The sequence below is a fragment of the Musca autumnalis genome, unplaced genomic scaffold (genome assembly GCF_047663935.1).
Source record: "Musca autumnalis isolate F117 unplaced genomic scaffold, ASM4766393v1 scaffold_1, whole genome shotgun sequence".
Taxonomy (NCBI): Eukaryota; Metazoa; Arthropoda; class Insecta; order Diptera; family Muscidae; genus Musca; species Musca autumnalis.
In genome coordinates this window covers 101,422,809-101,437,846 of record NW_027411644.1, presented here as the reverse complement: position 1 = coordinate 101,437,846, position 15,038 = coordinate 101,422,809, and the positions used below count along the sequence as shown (strand labels likewise).

General features: G+C 38.2%; 1 protein-coding gene across 2 annotated transcripts in view; it reads right to left on the bottom strand.

Annotated features, from left to right (window-relative positions):
• The window catches only part of LOC141403646 (cadherin-AgCad1-like), a 99,993-nt gene that overhangs the window by 78,887 nt on the left and 6,068 nt on the right, over positions 1-15,038 (bottom strand). For both annotated transcript variants that reach the window (XM_073986385.1, XM_073986392.1), the window contains exons 2-8: positions 13,390-13,548; positions 13,238-13,325; positions 12,946-13,129; positions 12,715-12,884; positions 12,468-12,648; positions 12,314-12,392; positions 12,158-12,252 (exon numbers count right to left, since the gene is read on the bottom strand). In XM_073986385.1, the coding sequence (XP_073842486.1) occupies positions 12,158-12,252; positions 12,314-12,392; positions 12,468-12,648; positions 12,715-12,884; positions 12,946-13,129; positions 13,238-13,325; positions 13,390-13,548 (956 nt within the window). The remainder of the gene's footprint in view (positions 1-12,157; positions 12,253-12,313; positions 12,393-12,467; positions 12,649-12,714; positions 12,885-12,945; positions 13,130-13,237; positions 13,326-13,389; positions 13,549-15,038) is intronic.

The following is a 15,038-nucleotide window of genomic DNA, read 5'->3' as shown; positions in this document are numbered from 1 at the left end:
AAATACCGAAAATCGGGAGGTACCGTTCTATGGGGGCTATATATGAAGGCATGGACCGATACCGGTAAAGTTCTGGGGGAAAGTTTTATACCACCAACGTAGACTAAGTACCAAATTTCAGCCATTTAGGTGTGATAATGAATCTAAAACCTTCAAAATACCGAAAATCGGGAGGTACCGTTCTATGGGGGCTATATGAAGGTGTGGACCGATACCGACAAAATTCTGGGGCAAAGTTTTATACCCCTAAAGAAGACTACGTACCAAATTTCAGCCATTTTGATAGGATAAAGAAGCTAAAACCTTAAAAATACCGAAAATCGGGAGGTACAATTCTATGGGGGCTATATGAAGGTGTGGACCGATACCGACAAAATTCTGGAGGAAAGTTTTATACCCCTAAAGAAGACTACGTACCAAATTTCAGCCATTTTGGTAGGATAATGAAGCTAAAACCTTAAAAATACCGAAAATCGGGAGGTACCGTTCTATGGGGGCTATATCAAAACGTGGACCGATATATCCCATTTTCAATACCAACCATCCTGCAGGTAATAAAAACTTCTGTACCAAATTTTGACTCTCTATCTTTAAAATTGCGAGCTGTATCTTGATTTCAACAGACAGACAGACGGACGGACTGACGGACGGACGGACGGACGGACAGACGGACATGGTCAAATCGACATAGAATTTTATGCTGATCAATAATATATATACTTTATAGAGTCTCCGACGAATATTTCGATGTGTTATAAACGGAATGACAAATTTAATTATACCCTCCATATGGTGGAGGGTATAATAAAAATAGTCTCCAAATAGAGTTTAGTCTAAGTGTAAAATCAAGAAACATCGATTTGTGAGGTTGTTCGCAGGGTGGAAGTTCGGAATGGGGTTGTTCGCAGGGTGGAAGTTCGAAGTAGGATGGTTGATTCAGAAGAGGTGGTTCGGAGGGTGGAAGTTCGGAAAAATCCTTACAATTTCTTGTCATAGCCGTGTTTTCACTATTTCCGAACAAAATCTCCCGTCGCAACGTGTATAAAACTTTTCTTGCTTTAACAATGTACATTGGCAAAGAGAACGTTTACCTCGCAAATTTAAGGCAAACTTATTAAAATTTGATCTGCAAAATCAAAATGCAGAGTTTTCTGTGGAACGAAAGAGCACATTTTTTTGCAAAATCTTAGCAAAATACACTTTGCCGTTACAACTTTTCACTTAGCAGAAATAACGTTTGTGGAACAGAAATGAAAAATAGAGCTACATTTTTTGAAAACTAAGCAAACTCGCTTTATAATTAGCAACTTATCACTTTTCGAAAATAAGGGTTCTGTGGAACGCCAAAATTTGAGAATTGTCAAAGTGCAAAATGAAAAGTTGATAAGTTGTTTCGTGGAATAGGGCCTTGGTGACAGGTGATGGTTATATCTGGTGAACTGTGACACTCTCCACTAATTCTGGTAGGGGCGACCTGATTGACAGTGCAAAACGTAAAGCTATCAATTTGCTCAGCCAGCACTATACCCCTCCGGTCGTTTCCGAGGATCGAATGCCTCAACTCACAATGATCATTAAAGTCCCCCAAGACCAGACGGTTATGACCATCCATAACCTTGAGTAGAGCTATTTATCGGCGGGATGTAAACGTTCAGCAACTCTTCCTCGGCAGTTCCACACCTGACTGCTACCCCCATACATTCCATGTTCTGGCCATTAGAGCCATGCTCGAGCGAGATAGGTATGTATTGAACAGACTGGTGCAACAGGTAAACTAATAAATCCCCCCTCCACTTCTGGTGCGATCCTTACTGAGTAGGTTGTAACCATCACAATGCTGTAAGCTGCAGTTGTTGTTGAGATTGGTTTCTAGCACCACCGCGACCCTGATATTCATCCGACTCATGAAGTCCACTATTTCTTCGACTTTACCTTGGAATCTATAGCAATTAAATTGCAAAAAGGATGAATTTTAAGGGATTGGAACAACAACGGCTGATGTTAAGTGCTGCGTATGCGGCTGCTGTTGGGGAACTGCGGGGCAGTCGCGTATTATGATGATCACGACGACGACTCGCTGGGGGCTGTGTTCACTCAACATGCAGCAACATAGTCCCTGGCATGGACGAGTCCAGTTTATTGATTCTCTATCTCATTTTTTTAGTTACCTACACAAATCGGTAAAATTCAAATGCTTATAAATTCGGTAATTAACGATATTTTTCGGTAAGTTAGCGACCAATAAAAAGTAGTCGTAAAGTTCTACCGGAACAAGAGGATGCGGATAAGGCATTCCGGATATGCTGCTCCCAACACAGAAATACGTACAAATACAACACAGTGCTCTTGAATCATATTTAAATGGAAGGTGCTTATACCTGGAAAGTTTTTGCGGATTCTGAAACTACAATGTTCATAGATGAGAAAAATCAAAAAAATTAAAAAATGCCGGAATGCTTTTTAAATAAATCGCGATTCATGTTCAGATTTTTAAGGGTTTTTTTGGTTTAGTAATGGAGACATGTGCACGGTGCGACTGGAGAACGGTAGAGAGAAGGCCACTCTCCTGTCCTCAATCTACATGCCATATGAGGACCTTGATCCACCAAATCAGGGGGTACACAGGCTGCTAAAGGAGAACCTGGGCGTTTGTAACGTAATCCTTGGATGTGACGCCAACGCCCACCATTTTCACTGGGGCAGCAAAGATACAAACACTAGAGGTGAGTCGATTTTCAATTTTATATTATCTTACAATCTAAGAATATGTAATAAAGGAAACGACCCTACCTTTAAAATTAGAGACAGGGAGGAGGTCATTGATCTAACCCTGTCAAATTTAGATGATTCTGTCGTCAAGAAGTGGAGGGTATCCAACAAATGCTCCTTTTCGGATCATATGAGGATATACTTTGAAATCTCTTTCGACGGAGTCCGCCAAAATCCTTATAGGAACCCGAGAAGGACGGACTGGGGCAGGTTCACTGATCTGACGAACCATCAACTGACACTCTCCGGAATAGAAACAGTTGCTGAGCTTAACTTATCCCGGGAAGAAATCCCAACCGGTGTGGTGGAACAAGGATCTTGGCGAACTGCGGAAAAACACCAAAAAGCTGTACAACAGGGCGCACTCAACGAAACTTGACAGTGACTGGGAATCATATAAAGCGAGTTTCAACAAATACAAGAGTGAAATCAAGCGCGCCAAAAAGAAGTCATGGGTTTGTTTCTGTGAGTCTGTAGAAGGGGTAAACGACGCACAGAGGGGAAACATAGGCCTGAAGTTGCTCAAAACTCAAAATATGAAAATCGGTTTTTTATGAAAAAATGTTGATAAACGGCAACCAGACTCTTTTCTACATTTGCTATAACCATTCTTGACTTTGTAAGATTAACCAATCCAATGCAGCAGTCGATTGAACTCAGCCATACTGAAAACAAAAAGTAAATTTTCGAAAACTAAGAAATTAGGTGAACATTAAAATGACATTATTTTCGCGAAAATTTATATTTTTCAAGATTTATTGTTTTTGTACAGTCTCCGAACAAGATTAGCATTTAAAATTTTCAGATTGATTTTACATCTTTGCTCTTTAATAGTGGTGATACATATCCTCTTTATGAAAATTTTTTATGATAATTTTTAAGATTACTACAATTTTAATAGTGAAAAAGTATATTTCCCCGTCGTTTCCCGACCATAGTTTCTTCTAATGTTTTATGTGCTTGAGTCTTAAATATCAGATTCAATCATAAAAAATTGCGCATATTTGCGCCATTCCGAAAAAATCTAATTTTTCTCAACTAAAATATGAAATATTTTTATATGGAATTGCAAGGTTTACTCACACTAAATTTTGCTCCGCCTTATAACTGGGGATCTTATTTATCAGACTAAACCAACACCTATCAAATATGTTTGCATTATTCAGAAACATTCACGGCTTTTCTCATGTGAATTGAGAAAAAAAATTATTTAAGTAAGTTTCAAAAAATAAAATTTGGAATGAAATATATGTATATGGGACTATATATACATCTGTACCGACTTGTTGGAAAATTGGCTCAATGTTTTTTAGACTAGTTCAGGTTGCATGTGTCAAATTTCAGTGGTTGCATTTTTATCTCATATCAGATGCGAATATATATGGAAGCTGCATCCAAATCTGGACCGATTTCCATTATTTTCTATAGGATTAATCCTTGTACAGATGATATTCTTTGTGCAAAATTTTATATCAATCGGACTATAAATGAGCTTTCTAGGGCTTTTGATCAAATTTTAACACAAATTTCCCCTCTGTGCGACGCTGCCAGATTCCGTAAGATACTCTCGAAGGACCCCAAATCCATTGGTAGTGTCAAAAAACCGGACGACACGTGGACAGACTCAGGTCTTGAGACACTAACCCTTCTAGCTGAGACCCACTTCCCTGACTGCACGAACGCCAGTAACCTTCACATTGAATGTAACAACTTCCAAGTCCAAGAGTCAGTGGACGAGAGCCTCATTGATAAGGTTGTAAGCAGAAACAAAATAAAATGGGAAGTAAGTACATTCAAACCCTATAAGTCACCTGGTCCAGATGGAGTAATTCCTGCGATGCTTCATTTTGCCCCACCGCAGATATACCAAATTCTGGAGGAGATCTTTAGGGCCTGTTTGTTTCTTTCCTGCGTACCAGATCTGTGGAAAGAGGTAAAGGTAACTTACATCCCCAAGTCACTCTGCACCGAAATACTACAGACCTATTAGCCTATCCTCCTTTCTCCTCAAGACACTCGAACGACTGATCGATCTGGAGATTAGGAGCTTTGTAGACACTGCCTCGCTGAGCAACTCGCAGCATGCCTGCATGAAAGGTAAATCTGTCGAAACTGCTCTTCATGAGGTCGTGGGTTTCATTGAGAGAAATATGGAGAATTCAAATTTTACCTCGGCGGCTTTCCTGGATATGGAAGGAGCCCTTAACAACGTAAAACTTGAATCCATTCATCTCTCGCTTAGAGCGGTCAACATCCCGGATCCCTGATCTGCTGGATAAAGACAATGCTGGAGAGCAAGATCATTAATTCCAGCATTGGGGAGTTGACAACAAGGAAGACAGTAACTAAAGGTACTCCCCAGGGAGGTGTACTCTCACCGCTGCTGTGGCTACTTGTGATAAACAATATTTTGGCGGAATTCGACAATCAGGGCATCAAGGTTGTCGCATACGCGGATGATGTGGTTTTACTAATAACTGGCCAATTCTTGTCCACAATTTCGGAGCTTATGCAAGGTGCCTTATCAAAGCTGTCCCGTTGGGCCACCACAAATGGGCTTGGTGTAAACCCAACGAAAACAGAACTGGTACTGTTCACCAGAAAGCGTAAGCTCGGCGATTTCATGCCACCAACATTGGATGGAGTGCAGTTACATCTATCTCCTGAGGCCAAATACCTAGGTACAATCCTGGATTCTCAATTGAGATCGAAAAGGAACGTCGAGGAACGGACGAAGAGAGGTATGATCGCACTCTATTCATGTAAGAATTCGATTGGGAAAAGTTGGGGATTAAATCCAGCTATTATACACTGGTTGTATAATACTGTTGTGAGACCCATCCTATCCTATGGATGTCTTGTCTGGTGGCATGCGCTTCGACATAAATCGAACTCTGGCAACATAGACAAGGTGCAAAGGGCAGCCTCGATCCTGATAACTGGAGCTTTTAGAAGTACACCACAAACAGCTCTGAATGCGATGCTAAACTTCTTGCCCACGAGACTTAGCATCAAAGGTCAAGCAGCACGTAGTGCTCTAAGGCTACATGAATTGAATCGTTGGTGTGACAGCACCTATGGTCATGCATGCATTCTTCGGGAGCTAGGGCCAAACCTTAGCTTGAATCGGCAGGGGAAATTCAGCGACTACTTATCACCAATCCATAGATTTGATGATTTTGAGGTCGTTATCCCTAGTAGAGATGACTGGATCCGTAGTAACCCTCCTCTGGACGGTCTGGCTTTCTAGAAGAAGGTACCGGAGCTGGCGTCTACTGCGAAAAGCTTTGCCTCGAATACTCATATAGGTTGAACAGCGACTGTAGTGTTTTCCAAGCAGAAATCTTCGCGATCAAAATGACCGCAGAGTTGATAAAAAGTCTGGATGCTGAAATCTTTGAACCGGTGACTATCTTCGTTGATAGTCAGCCGGCTCTTAAAGCCATCAAATCCCCCAATATCAAGTCTGAGGCCGTTCTTGAGTGTAGAACTGCTTTGGCGAACCTCACTAACGCTGTCCGACTCTGCTGGGTACCGGGACACTGTGACATTGTGGGAAACGAGAAGGCAGATGAACTGGCAAGACATGGATCTCAATCAACAAGTCAAGCTATCACTGATTCTATCAAACCACCCATATGTCACGTTTTTCGGAAGGTGGAGACGTTCTTTGAAGAACAAGCCAAGGAACTATGGCATAATGAACCAAGGTGCAACGTGTCAAGGGCCATTTGGCCGACTCTTTCAACAAAGAGAACAACTTCACTTTTAAGTTTGAGTAAGTCAGAAATCAGGGTATTGACGGGAGTCATTACCGGCCATTGCAACATCCGAGCTTTTATCGGCAAATGGCAGGATGATGGCGTGGACTATTGCAGGCTCTGTGAAGATGAGGAGGAAACGGAGACGATTGAGCATATTTTATGTCGTTGCCCGATGTTAACTCGAAAGCGATATAGATTAACAGGAATATGTTTTCCTCCAAGCTTAACCTTCTACTCAAACATGGAACCAACAATCATAAACAACATCATCAAAAATTTGAATTGGCTGGGACGGCGCGACCCATAAGCGTAACTACTTCTCTGACAGTTTTTTCTACCATCACCAAATAAACCACCCTCTCTTACTTTATTATATCTTCATTTTTTCTTTTTAATAATTCATTTATTACTACTTTCCAAACCACACCCTCTTTTCTTTATTTTTCTCTCTTTTCTCTTCTCTTGTCTTTTCAGGTAATTCTGAACCTATTTTTATGGATGATCACAATGGACCGAAAGGTCTCCGAGTGGCGTAGTCAATATATATATATTGACTACACATCCCCAAACCTAACCTAACCTAGGTTTGCACGATTTTGCATGGAAACCACAAGTCCTATTGAAATGGGACTAAAGAAGATGTTGTAGCTATGAAAATTCTCTATAAGATTGACTTTTATGATATCTTCGTAGTTTTTACCGTTATTGACTGTATCGCCTCCTTACAAAACAATGTTATACACAGTGCACCTTAACTAACTTTAAATGAAAACCGCTTACTCCAGGCAAGTTTTTGCAAATTTTGAATCAGCTATGTTTATAAATGAGATAAATCCAAAAACAAGAAAAAATCGCTGGATGGTTTTTTTAATAAATCGCGATCAAAGTTCACATTTTTAGTTTTTTTTAGGTTTTCACGATTTTGCTTGGAGGCCGCAAGTCCAATTGAAATGGGACTAAAGAAATGTTTTAGCAGCAAAAACTCTGTACAAGGTTGGCTGATTGATATTTTCCTAGGTTTTACCAGTTTTGAGATAAAGAGTTTCAGATCAAACTTTCAATTTTTTGACATAGTTCTTCAGGATTTAGCTTGAAAACTGCAAATCCTTTCGAAATGGGACTAAAGAAGGTGTTGTAGCTATGAAAATTCTCTACAAGATTGGCTTTTGTAATTTTCCTTTTGTAATTTTTTCCTAGGTTGTACCGTTTTTGAGATATATAAGTTTAAGTTGGGAATTTGCAGTCATGACATTGTTTTATAAGGAGACGATACAGTCAATCCATTGTCCTAATTTGAGCTTCTATATCTCAATTACGGTAAAATAACGAAGATATCATAAGAACCAATCTTGTAGAGAATTTTCATATCTACAATATTTTCTTTAGTCCCATTTCGTAAGGACTTGCGGTTTCCAAGCAAAATCGTGAAAACCTAAAAAACCCTTAAAAATGTCAACTTGAATTGCGATTTATTTAAAAAGCGCTCCGGCGATTTTTTTAGTTTTTTGATTTTTCTCATCTATGAACATTGTAGTTTCAGAATCCGGAAAAATTCCCCAGGTGTAAGTGCCTTCCATTTAAATTTGATTCAAGAGCACCGTGACAAACATTTGAAAACTGAGGATGCAGCCGCTGGGTGTTGTATGGTTCCGGTGTGAAAGAACCCGCTGCCGTGGGATAGACGGCCCCTGGTCGAAGATTCCTCCAAGTCAATCCGGTGCATAGAACTGGCCGCCGCATAGTGCGAAATATGGGAAGTTTAGTGGAACTTTGAAAGTACATAACATTAATTAAATTTTTGTTGAATTCGTTAACTAAGCACTCCACTGCAAATGGCCTATACTCAGTTTGGCGATTTATTCAGCGAAACGACTTAAAAATGCACTTAAAAGTTGCACTTTTGTTTCAAATTTTTGTTTCCAACAGCCTGTTTCTGTATGTCAAAAGAAGAATGTAGAAACAGGCTGTAAGGAATAACAGCCTGTTTCTGTATGTCGAAAGCAGAATGTGTGCGAATGAAACACGCCCAAACGTTAGTTTTCGAAATAATTTTACCTTTGCTTTTGCTTCAAAACAAAAAACAAATTTGAAAAACACACACGAGTTTGGGCGTGTTTTATTCGCACACATTCTTCTTTCGACATACAGAAACTGGCTGTAAATTTTCGATTCATTAAAAAAATGGAGTGGCGCGGACAAATGGCAAGTCCGCATGCTATGATTTATTTTTCTTAATATTTTACAAAACAATTATGATATTTTATCTAAAAACAAATGCAGAAACGCGCAGTTTTCGGAAATATTCAAGATTTTTCAAAATGGCTTGGGAAATTTCGTTATACCGCGGTTACACTTAACCGGATTAACCCAGTGGGTTTGGATTTCAAATGTCAATTCCATAGCGCAAACGTCAAATAAATCCTCTCGAAGTGGGTTAACCCGGCAAAAAACTCTAGTGTAACCGTACTATTAGTTGCATTTTCCTAAAGTGGAGGGTAAACGCGGCAATGAACGCCTTTGTTGACTGTGTTTTGAAGAAATGTATTTCTAACAAATGATGATTTTTGTGAAATTAAAAATTCTCTCTCAATTTTTCATAGTTTTGGCTTAAAAATGTTTGTGATTTACATATAGCGCAACATTTTTAGATGCTGTGGAGCAAATACCAATATACGTTAAAAATTGTAATGCAGTGCCAACCTAAACTTATTATAAGACATTATTAATAAAATTAATGGTACAGACCTGCTGAATAGACCAATAAACATTATAGATACAAATGAAAACAAACTATTAAAAAAGCGTTAAGTTCGGCCGGGCCGAACTTTTCATATCCTCCACCATAAAATATTCCTAACTAAAATGGAATAATTAGCTTTCATCCCTGTCCCCAACTTTAAGTGGGTACGTTAAAATGTCAGATAATGTACATTTATGGTGTCTACATATATCTAACTATGTACATATGTTAACAATTTTTGGTGGGCTAGAAAGTGGGAGGCACCGTTATATAGGGGCTATAATAAAACATGGAAGTATGTTGATGGAGCCTTTAATGTCAAATAACTCCTAATTCGGTTAAAAATTATTGCTAAAATCCTCAAAATACCGAAAATCGGTACATAAGGTTATATGGAGGCTATACTTAAACTTAGACCTATGTTGAATATTTCTAGTGGATTGTAATCAGTGGGAGCTTCAAATGTCATTAACAGCTAGTTCGGAGGTACCGCTATATGTGGGCTATACGAAAATATGAACTTAAATGAACAATTTTTGCTGCAAAATTTTTGTTGACTCTTAAATTTGAAATTACAAAAAGTTCGGCCAACAAATAAAGCTAAGGTACGGAAAATCGGGAGGTTTGTTTTGGGGCTATACCAAAACATGGGCCTACGCTCGGTTAAGCATTTTAAGTAAAATCCTCAAAGTACCGAAAATTGGGAGGTACCGTTATATTGGTGACATGGACCTACGTTGACAATTTTTGATGGAGAGGTGTTATGACCACTAAGAACTTCAAATTTCAAATTACTGCTAGTTCGGTTTAAAATTGTAGCTAAAATCATCAAAGTACTGAAAATCGGGAAGTACCGTTATATGGGGGCTTTATCCATTCATGGAGCTTTCTTGACAATTTTTGGTGGAGAGGTGTGGTGACCACTAAGAACTTCAAATGTTCAAATTACAGCTAATTCGGTTAAAAATTGTAAGTAAAATTCTCAAAATACCGAAAATCGGGAGGTACCGTTATATGGGGCCTATACCAAAACATGGACTTAAGTTCATAATTTTTCGAATATAAGCTTTTTGGTCACTAAGAACCATAAAAATGTCAAATTATAGCTAATTCGGTCTAGAAAAGTGGCTTAAAACGTCAAAATACCTGAAATCGGGCGGTACCGTTATGTGGGGGCTATTCCAAAACATGGACCTATGTCCATCGTTTTGTTATATAAGTTTATTGACACTTAAGAGCCCTAAATGTCAAATTATAGTTAAATCGGTCTGAAAATGTAGTTAAAAACGTCAAAATACCTGAAATCGGGCGGTACCGTTATTATTCCGAAACGTGGACCTATGTCCACAAGTTTTGTTTTATAAGTTTATTGACACTTAAGAACCCTAAATGTCAAATTATCGCTAAATCGGTCTAAAAATGTAGCTAAAAACGTCAACATACCGTAAATCGGGTGGTACCGTTATATGGGGGCTATACCAAAACGTGGACCGATATAGCCCATCATCGAACTTGACCTGCCTGCAAACAAAAGACGCATTTTCCCAAAATTTCAGCGTCCTATCTCCATTTTTGTGCATGCTAGAGTGATTACCACAGACGGACGGACGGACATGCACAGATCGACTCAGAATTTTACCCTGATCATGAATATACATATATACTTTATACGGTCGCAAAATGAGTATTTCAATGCGTTACAAACGGAATAACAAACTTAATATACCCTCCATACTATGGTGGAGGGTATAAAAATTGTTGACATTTTACTCCTTAATGAATGTGTAGGGTTGTGTGGCTTCACCCAAATGTGGACCTTTGTTGTTGCTGTAACAGTGTTTATGATTATGTTTGTATGTTCGTCCTTCTGTTCAATGTGGCTCTGGGTCTATCTCCAGTTCAAGGAAAGTGGCTGATTCGATGGGATGTAACCACAGATCCACTGGAGTTAGATGAGTAGGTTTGGCGAGGCAGTTGAAAATGTGTTTTGTGTCGTGCGGGCCCATGCCGCATACCGCGCAGATGTCTTGCACGGCGTAGTCGATTTCCGCCCAATAAGAAATTAGGCGACTGCAAGATCCCGATCGTAGTCGAGCCAAAATTACTCCGGTTTGTCGTGGCAGCTGACGCTCCTCAGCTGCGATAGATGGGGGATGTACACCGAGGACTTTATTCACACTATATTTGCTTATGGCCTTAGCAACTGCATCGGTGTGAATACTATTTGAACCTACTTGATATACCTGTCGATCTAGGGGTTACATGTGTTCGTGGACCACCTTTGTTGATAGTTTTTGTATGAGGAGATGTTTGATTGGCTAAGATCTCAAAATTTACATTTGCGTCAAAATCGGTTGCAATTTTTGTCTTTAACCTTTAAAGTACCTAATATGAGGGAACCCGTCATATGCTAATATTTCGCGCAGATGTTTTCTATCTACGAATAACATAAAATGCCAAAATATAACCAAATACATTGAAAAATATGTCTGTAACATTTAAAATATGTCCTATCGGCCGGTACCGTTCAATGGGGATAGACAAAAACGCGAACCTATATTGAAATTTTTTGTACATAAATTTTCTGTCCGCTGAAAACTCAATATACCAATTTGCAGCAAAATCAATTGAAAAATAAATGTAAAACGTAAAAACGGAAGCTGCCGTTACATCAGCGCTACAGGAAACCGCGGGTCTATGTGGCCCAATCTGAGCCCCACACTATCCACAAATATAAAAAACATTTTTACAACATTTTAGGAATCTACGCCCTTTCCTTTAAAAGTTATTAGTAAAGTTCTGCTAAAGTGCTATATTTTGCACTGTGCGCCGTGGGATTGGAATTATTGATATTGTTTCGTATTAATAAAACAAAAATACTTACATAAAAACTAAATATCTGCTGATTTAAAACATCCCGATCAATTGGCTTGACATACAGCACTCCCGATGTAGTGTTGATAGAAATAAGATTTGAATCTGATATGGAAAATATGAAAATATATGTTATACAATACTGTAATGTACTTCTTTCACTTACAATCCTCTTCAAATTTCAAACGATAACATATTGGTTTGTTGATTCCAGTATCACCATCAATGGCCTTCAAGGTGAAAGACTAAAAATGAGGATGTGGTAATAAAAAAAATTATGTACCTGCATACATATGTATGTATATAAGTTATAATCCAACCTGTTCGGATTTTTCATCAAAAGTAGCGGTTGTTAATGGCTTTACCCAAATGGGATTACGATTTGGAAGGTCTATAATTTCCAATATTGCAAATATATCTCCCGTATTGTTATTGGTATCATAAACTTTTACATCCAAATTATATAAGGCTTTCTCCTCGTAATGAAGTGCTTTTAAAATTCTGAAATATCAAAAAATTATTATTAATTATTTTATATAGGAAGACAAAAATATTTGTAAGGCCCACTTTAATTTATATTGTTTTTCGTAGGTTGTTGTTTCACCAAACTCAACGAAGGTAAACAAAGATCTTTGCCCTGAGTCTCCTTCAACCTCAATGTGAATGTTGTTACGATCCATGCCATCCGGATCATAAATGGTGAAGATGCATTCTGTTAGATAATTAAAACGAAGTTCCTAGAATAATCATATTGGTTAATAATATCGATTAATGATTCGTTTTTAAGCAGATCCTTACCTCAACTCTGCATGGTGAGGGTCCATATGTTATTGTGGGCACATTATCAAATATATTTTCCAGTGTAATAAAAATACTTTGTTCCACGGGAAACTTCTCAGCGGAGTCTCGCATATAAACTTGAAAGAAATATATTCTTTGAAGAGGATTTTCGAAATCTTGACGTTTGTCGATTATAATATACCTAAAAAAATGGCGGGAAATAACATCAATAAAACGTATAAGTTTTAATTATTTTCTCACCTAATTATTTTCTCTCAATAAAAAGTATAAGTTTTAATTATTTTCTCACCATTCATTATCCGTAAAATTAACACGAGCTCCCAATAGGCTGTTATCACCAATATCAAAAGCTCCAATAGTTGGCGTTCCATCAGTTCCTGCAATGGTTAATATATATGGGATTTATCTACATTCTCACAATCTTCATAACCTCTTGCTTACCATTATAATTGATTTTAGCCAGTTTATATGGAACTACCAACTCTTCTCTAACGCTAATTTTCTGTACACTAGCTGCAGTCATATTGGCATTTATCCAATATATGCCATCAGTATTTGCATTAAGGAAGTAAGGTTCCTGCCATGAGCTTTGCGTTGAGACTGAAATAAAAAAAAAATAAGTTTATACTATCGGTCGGACTATATTTGCGATCATTTTTGTTCCATTTCACCAGTTTAATACTTTACGACAATCGTCAAAAATAAAAAAAAAACTATAGATGTCTATTCTATCTGTTCCATAATTGCGGCCTGGAGTTTGATATCAATTTTTAATGGCCGGACTGACCCACATAGTTAAATATGAATAAGTAAAAATGCGTTAAGTTCGGCTGGGCGGTACTTTTTATACCCTCCACCATAAAATACATATTATTTCCTGTCTACAAATTTAAGGGGAGATAAGTAATGTCAGAAAATGTATCAACAAATTTCTTCAATCGGGCGCCACCTTTATATGGGGGCTATATCAAAGTGTGGACCTATGTTGACAATTTTTGGTGGAGAAATTGTGTGACCACTGGGAACCTTAAATGTCAAATTTCAGATAATTCGGTCAACACATGTAGCTAAACTGCTGACAATTGACAATTTTGTGGAAAAGTTTTGAGATGAAAATATTGACAATTTTCAGTAAAGAGGTGTTGTGATCGCTAGGATCGCCAAATAGTAAATTACGGCAAGTTTGGTTAAAAATTTTACTCGTAGCTAAAATTCTCAAAATAACCTGTTTTACCAAAACATTGACCTATGTTGACAATTTTTGGTGGAGATTTGTGAGCACTGGGAACCTCAAATGTCCAGAAACAGGTAGTTCGGTCATTAAGTAGTTAAATTCTTAAAATACCTGTAATTGGGAAGTACCGTTACATGGAGACTATACCAAAATATGGACCTGTGTTGTTTTTGGTTTTGGTGGATACGTGTTGTGACCACTAAGAACTTCAAATGACAAATTACAGCTAGTTCGGTTAAAAATTTTAGTTAAAATCCGTAAAAACAACGAAAGTCGGGATATACCGTTATATGGGAACTATACCGAAACATGGACCCATATTGAAAATTTTTGGTAGAGGAGTTTTGTGACAAATTGCAGGTACTTCTGTCAAAAAAGATAGCTAACAACCTCAAAATACCGAAAATCGGGAGGTACCGTTATATGAGGCCAATACCAAAACATAGACCTATGACAACGATTTTTGGTGAAGAAGTTTCGTGGCCACTGAGAACCTCAAATGTCAAATTACAGTTAGTTCGGTTAAAAATTGTAGCTAAAATCCTTAAAATATCAAAAATCGGGAGGTACCGTTATATGGAGGCTATACCAAAACATAGACCTATGCCCATAACTTTTGGAATATAAGTTTGTTGATCACTAGGAACCCTAGCTAATTCGGTTTAAAAATGTGACTATAAACGTCAAAATACCTGAAATCGGGCGGTACCGTTATATGGGGGCTACATCAAAACGTAGACTGATATAGCCCATCATCGAACTTGGCCTATCTGCAAACAAAAGACGCATCTTCCCAAAATTTCAGCGTCCTCTCTCCATTTTTGTGGATGCTAGAGTGATTACACAAACGGACGGA